General features: G+C 38.1%; 1 protein-coding gene across 2 annotated transcripts in view; it reads left to right on the top strand.

Annotated features, from left to right (window-relative positions):
• Positions 1-464: 464 nt before the first annotated feature.
• ANKFN1 (ankyrin repeat and fibronectin type III domain containing 1) overlaps positions 465-6,365 on the top strand; it is a 66,163-nt gene continuing 60,262 nt past the window's right edge. The window contains exons 1-2 of one of the 2 annotated variants that reach the window (XM_009984646.2): positions 465-568; positions 5,880-6,081. In XM_009984646.2, coding sequence (XP_009982948.2) covers positions 5,896-6,081 — 186 coding nt within the window. In that variant the 5' untranslated portion in view covers positions 465-568; positions 5,880-5,895. Of the gene's footprint in view, positions 569-5,879; positions 6,082-6,365 lie in introns of those variants that run through there. The other variant, XM_086624066.1, reaches the window with a different exon arrangement.

The raw sequence follows: 6,365 nt of genomic DNA, 5'->3' as shown, positions 1-6,365 counted from the left end.
GGACTGAGTATAGGACTGTGATTTTTTTTTTCCCCTTTTATTGGTTTAACATAAAACTAACTGCTTTAAGATGGATGCATTATTGTCTTTTTGCTCATACTTCATGGCAAATTAATTACAATCGCATTTCTGTTTACTCTGGCAGTAATTATTTTTTCTACTTGCACGCTGTGCTGCTGATCAATTTTAAGGGATACAACGAGCTAAAAGCATACAGAAGTCATGGCATCTGCGACTACAGAGGCAAGAGCTTTATGTATTAATAATTCCCATAGCTGCACAGGTAACCAGCATAGACTTAAGGCACCAAACATTTCACCTGTCACACACCACTATTTGCTTTAAACACTGTTTTGCTCTGAGATCTTATCGGTGATCCTGGACTTCGGTAATTGCTAGTAATAAGCTTTTTCATGTCTGATCATTCATGCAGTATAAGGAAGAGGTTTACTCATTCTGCCCAGAGGCTGAACCAGCAGAGACAGCAAAGCCAACGTGATTCATTGAATGAAGACAGTGGACAATTACCAGCAACTTGTTCACATTCTGCCCTGGATAGCCTAAGCTGGTAAGTCTAATGTAACTCTTTAATGCATATATTCTTAATTATTAATTTCAAATACAAAACTGTTTCTTAAACATCTTTTATAACATGTATAGTGTTGAGTGGTTTCCTGGCTGTTGTGTTTCCCAAAAATCTGAAGTTAATGCTTTTACAGCTATGCCGTGTCCTATTAGTGCACCTGTCTATACAGTGCAGCATATATGTGCCACATATAACAGACGGTGATGTGTAATTTAGATTTTTTTCTCTCTATCTGCAATATGATTTTAAAAGGGCACGAATATTAGGTCAGTATTTTCCAATCAAAAAATAAAAAAAGTACTTTTATAGGGATAACTAATTTTTAGCCATTTGTATTTGAATTTGACTTTTAAAGCACCCTGCTGTTGGAGGCTGAAATGGTTAGTTCAGAGCTTAGAAGCCCAAGTAGAAATGCAATCACAAAGTGCAGCATGAAATGTGTGTTGGAAGGCTTCGATCACTGGTTTGGTACCTGCTATAGCAGGGTGATAGTCACACAAGCAAGACTGTTTTGGTGGTTATTTCCAGGGTAGTGCAGTAACTGTTTCCCCAGAGATTCATATTGTTATTGGAACCACTGTCATAAGACTTTTGGTTTGTGTTTTATAATTATTGGAAATGCAAACTATTGTTAATTATGACCAGTTATAAGGGGAGCTGCTGCTGTTATTCTGTCTGGTTCTGACTTTTCCTGAGAAACCTTGTAATCTGCTGTTTGTTGAAATTCTTGACTCGCTGTGAGAGTGCTGGTTAATCAGACCACACAGGGCTACTCCGAATGATGCTGAGATGTCCTCATCATTTCATTCTGACCTATGCTACATATATGCAGAGGTTTCCACAGGCAAAAATCTCAACTGAGTCAGTTCTGTTCTGTTTCTAAAATGTTAGCCTTTGATGTACTGTAGCAACTTTAGTTGTGACAATGATAGATCCTCAGGCTAAGTGCATTTCAGTTGAGGGATTTGTTGTTTTAGTCAAGACAATGCACATTTCAGGGTTTCACCTGATCAGTGACGTGAGGACGTAGTTGTAAATAACCCAAAACGAATTACTTAAAAAAGAAACCTAAAACTGCTCTTGCAAAATAGTTTATGTCTGTAAAAATAAAATGCCAACATCCCATAAAAATCAGTCAGTTTTCAATCACAGAATCATGTGAATTGAGCTGTCTGTTTTCCTTATGTCTCATGCATTTTACCCAGGATTTTGCCTGATCTCATTTCCATTGCTCTCCCAGGAGTCATTTCTACAGCCTAACATGATCACGCTTCCAGAAAGGTTTCCAGGATATGCAGTTTATCTTTACCTTTTCTTTTTCCATTTCATACCTTGTGTGCAACTCAAAAACATGTTAAGTACAATAATCTTCAGTTGTGTTTGCATCTTACTGTTTCAGTACACTGGTAAAAAATGCAGTTCATTTGCATTATATTATTCCAGCTGTTGCTTTATTGTTCTGCGTTTATTCCATGCACTATTTCGGGATATTGACAGTTAGTATGAAGGAAACACTTATATGTTTCAAGTCATTTATGATGCACTGATTTTGCGTGGATAGCAAAGATGCGGTTTTATTGTCGAATAGCTACAATTTTTACAGTCTCTATAGACTCACCTCCTCTTGACTTAAGAGAAACTTCCATGAGATTATGAAAGGTTCTGTCCTCTTCTTACAATGTTAGTCTTGGGCATCTCCTCTGGCTGTGTACTGCAAAAGCATAATATGGACAGCCTGTTGTTACTGTCCTCAGATTGTTGAGATGGTTAGTAACACACTATTGTTTTCTTCTGAAGGTATAAATCCTGTTTCCTTGACCAGATCAAGGTGAGAAGGACTCCAGGAAACCCTAGGAACTGTAATAGCTGGAGTCAAAATATGGTTAGATACAGTCAATATGAACAGTAACCCGTGGCATGGGGAACAGGCCTGAGCAGAGTTGGTATTAAACTGCTGCAAGGCTTTTCTGGGTTGGAGACATGGGCTAGCAGCCCAATGGTACTTACATTTGCTGTAGGCCTGAGACTACACTAGCACCCTACAGTGCTGCAACATATTGAGACAACCAAGTTTCTTTTTACAGTGTACATATTGAAATAGAGAGAACTGACCTGCACACTGTCTAGAGTTTTGTATGTGTATTGGGAGATGTGTGACTAGAACGTCTCTACCAAACTCTCAGATTTCCTGGAAAACTGTTCAAAAGCTGAGAGGTCCTTCTCCTTTATTTGCTCAGGTTAATATCTCCTAATAAAAGAAAACGTTACTGTCAAGCTCTTCTCTAAAATGTTGGAATTCTGAAAATAACTTCTCTACTTCACAAGAAAAGCTTGAATTTTATGGCTTTCAAGACATTCTGTGAAAGACATCCAGGCAACTGAGTTTAAGGAGATGGATTCAAATACACTTCCTGCATTAGCAAAGGCTGGAGAAGAGATTGTTTTTTTCAGGAGTCAGGCTGGCAGAGTTCCTTTTTCAGTAATTATTTTAATCCTCAAGACTATTGTCACAATGCTAATTCTATGAACTAGAAGCACTACAGCTTCTGTAAGCATGACTTTAAATATAAATAAATGCCTGTTCAAATCAACACCAAAAGTGTCCAGTGGAGATCAACTCTTCTGCAATGGCTGTACTCTCCGTGGGTGACTTGGGGACTTGAAGTCAACAAGCAGGTAGTTTGGCCTAGTGAGATAGAGGGAGGACTTTATCAGCCTGGGGAGGACCCATAAAGGCATAAGCCATGTTAGCTTTAATAATAGGCATTCTTGTTTGGTTTTAATGAAACCATAGGAGGTATGAGAAGTCCTACTAAGTAAATATACCTTATTTATTTATTGTAAACTTACTAAATGGCTATTTCTTAAGCTTATTTTTGATAAATATCTGAAAATAAACCAAACTATCGAAGCTATGCTAAACAGACAGATGTGAATGAAACCATTTAACCACCTTAAGAAGAATTTTGTTTCATGTTTATACTCCCAAATGGTTCCACAGAAGCATCTACAAAACAAAAGACTGTCTTCTAAGATTGTCGAATATTAAAACTTACCAGCAACTTTCATACAGTAAAGCCTGCCCTACACTGATTCCAGCACATGGTTCCAAATAATTCTGGCATGTCTGGAACATTGATGATTGTAATTTTAGTGTTATGCTCTACTTTGACATTAACAGGAACTTCCCATGACAGAGACTTGATTAAACATATTTTGCCACCTTGGTTCCCACCCAGCCGTTCTATCTAGTCTATGCAAGCTTGCTGTTTGGGGCAGAGAATAAAATGCTTTGTTTGAAGAGACAGTGATTTCAGTTAGTTCTTGGAGGCACTGCTGAAATACAGGTAATAATTAAATGGCAGGATGAATTGCTTGTGTAAGCCTCTCTTTACCTTTTTTCCATGAACTCAGGGAAGAGCAGTCCAAAATCATTGTAGTATTGTCGCTTCCTGAGTCCCAGAGAGCTCGTTTCTTATCACATCCACTCTTGCACACTTGTTTCAGGAATGCAGCTCACATATTTTCCTTCTGATTACACACACAGTTGTTCTAATTTAACAAAGTCTGCTCATCACATATGACAATTATGTTGACTCTGTCTCTCTTCATTCAGAGACTTTGTCTCTCTTCAATAGCCCATGAGCTTGGAGAATATGTGAGATTACTTGTAATCAGATACTTTTGTGCTCAGCACGTCTGCTTCACCACAATTTACAAATGAGAAAGGAAGATGTAGACAGCTTATGAGACCTGGGTGATGTCTTTAATCTTAGGGACCAATTCATGCCAACGAGCAGCCTCAACAGCAGGGGAAATGCTTAGTAAAGAATGCTTTTATGATTGTAAATAGTTGTTAGAGTCTGATCCTGCAGTCTGATTTGCTTAGATGCAGGCTGAGACCATGAGAACAGAAAGTTACAGGATTTGTATCATAGTACAAAATCTAAAGCTTATTTCCAGGAGCAGATAGTCTAAAAGGGTATCCAGGTTTACTGCTATAACTGTGAGATCTTCTAGAGAGACAATCTGTCTTCTAAATGTGTACACACTCTTAGCAGTGGAAAAAGGAAATGTGAAGAAATTGTGCATTTTCATCACCTTTTCACTTACAGAAATCCTTAGGGATAGTTCCCTGTGCTTCTAGTTGGGTCAAATCTAATTCTTAGTTTCCCTTCAGAAAGGCATAACTATTCCCACATAAAGTATTTCCAGAGAGCTAAATATTAATTCCATTTTTCCTAATACAGAAAAAATACTGTAACCATATAGCATAGTATTGTTTAATTATGAGATAATACGGAAACCCTATTAGCTAGGCAGTTTTAGAGAGAGGAGGCAGTCCCCCTTGAAAGATTTTGTAGTCTAAATGGACAGGGCAAATGCAGAGCAGGATAAAGGTATACAATGTATAGACAAAACCAGTGCCTGTCCATTAACTGAGAGAAGAAACGACTTGGTATGAAGCTGTAAGCAGCAACACTTCGAATCACAGATGATTTAAACTATAAAACATAGTGTGTAAGGTCTTTGTTTGCAATAACCTGGACAGTGGTTGGCCATAGGTAGTTTAAACTCAAAATGCACGTATGCCTCATTATGCCAACAATAGAGCCTAAATAGCTTTTCTGTGTTTCAGCTGTTATTTGCTAAAATACACACATTAGGAGTCTTGGTCACAGAGCAGGTTCCCTCCCTACCAAATGCTCCTCAAAACTCTAGCAGAAAACTATTCTCTGTAGCAATGGACTTTCATTTGGACGATAACATGTCAGCATTTGATGCAAATTAAATGTAAGCTCATGCATTGTTTTTGCAGTAGCTTGTGATGGGTTCAGAGAAGAAAAAGTATTTTGAATCCAGCCATACTTCCTTCTTCAGTTTTGTTTTAAGAAACCATGGTACTGACAAAATGCAGATTATGTACACATTATCCAAATTGTATAGTAACATTTACACTTGGGTATCATTTTTTCCTGACACCCATATTACCGGAACTCACTCTGTCAAAAGGCCATTTCCCTCATTAAGCAAAACCCCTTCTCCTTCCTTAATTAGCAAATAGTTCTGAAGTGGTCTGTTTTATTTTTCCATCCTTAATTCTCCCTCCCCATAGATATCCATGCGACTAATTCCGTAAAGAGTCATTTGCCATTGAAAAGGCCCAAAAAGGTGCTTCTGAGTGTTCAAAAACTGCCATACAAGTCTTGCAACGTGCATGTCAATGATACAGTGCTGATCTATGATGTTACTGAAGCAAAACCTTGTTTAACAGCTGTTGTTTTTCTTCTAGAAACTACTAGCTGAGAATGACACAGCAAATGCATAACTTAAGTCTCCTCCAGACAAAAAAGAACAGCATGCCATCCTCTCCCAACGCTGCCAAGCGGCTGTATCGGAACCTGTCGGAGAAGCTTAAGGGGAGCCACACATCCTTTGACGAAGCATATTTCAGAGCTCGATCCGACCGGCTCAGTCTCCGTAAGACCTCAATGGTAATTACTTGCTATTTATCAAATTGCCAATTTACTATTCATCTCCTTAATGGATTTGCTTTTAATCTGTACAATTTTCATCATCTCACTTTGTCTGTTCCTTAACCAATGCTGTACGTTCTTCCCAGACTCACCATTTATGGTTCTGTGTCAAAATCTGACCTTCTTGAAGGCTAAAGAAAAGCTACCTTACTCAAGTGATCATGCTTTATTTTAGGACTAAGGTCTTAACTGGGCATTAATGTGACAACATATGGATTAAATATATGCACACAAGTGTTTCT

This window comes from Tauraco erythrolophus, chromosome 20, assembly GCF_009769465.1.
Source record: "Tauraco erythrolophus isolate bTauEry1 chromosome 20, bTauEry1.pri, whole genome shotgun sequence".
Taxonomy (NCBI): domain Eukaryota; kingdom Metazoa; phylum Chordata; class Aves; order Musophagiformes; family Musophagidae; genus Tauraco; species Tauraco erythrolophus.
This window is presented reverse-complemented; position numbering and strand designations above follow the sequence as displayed.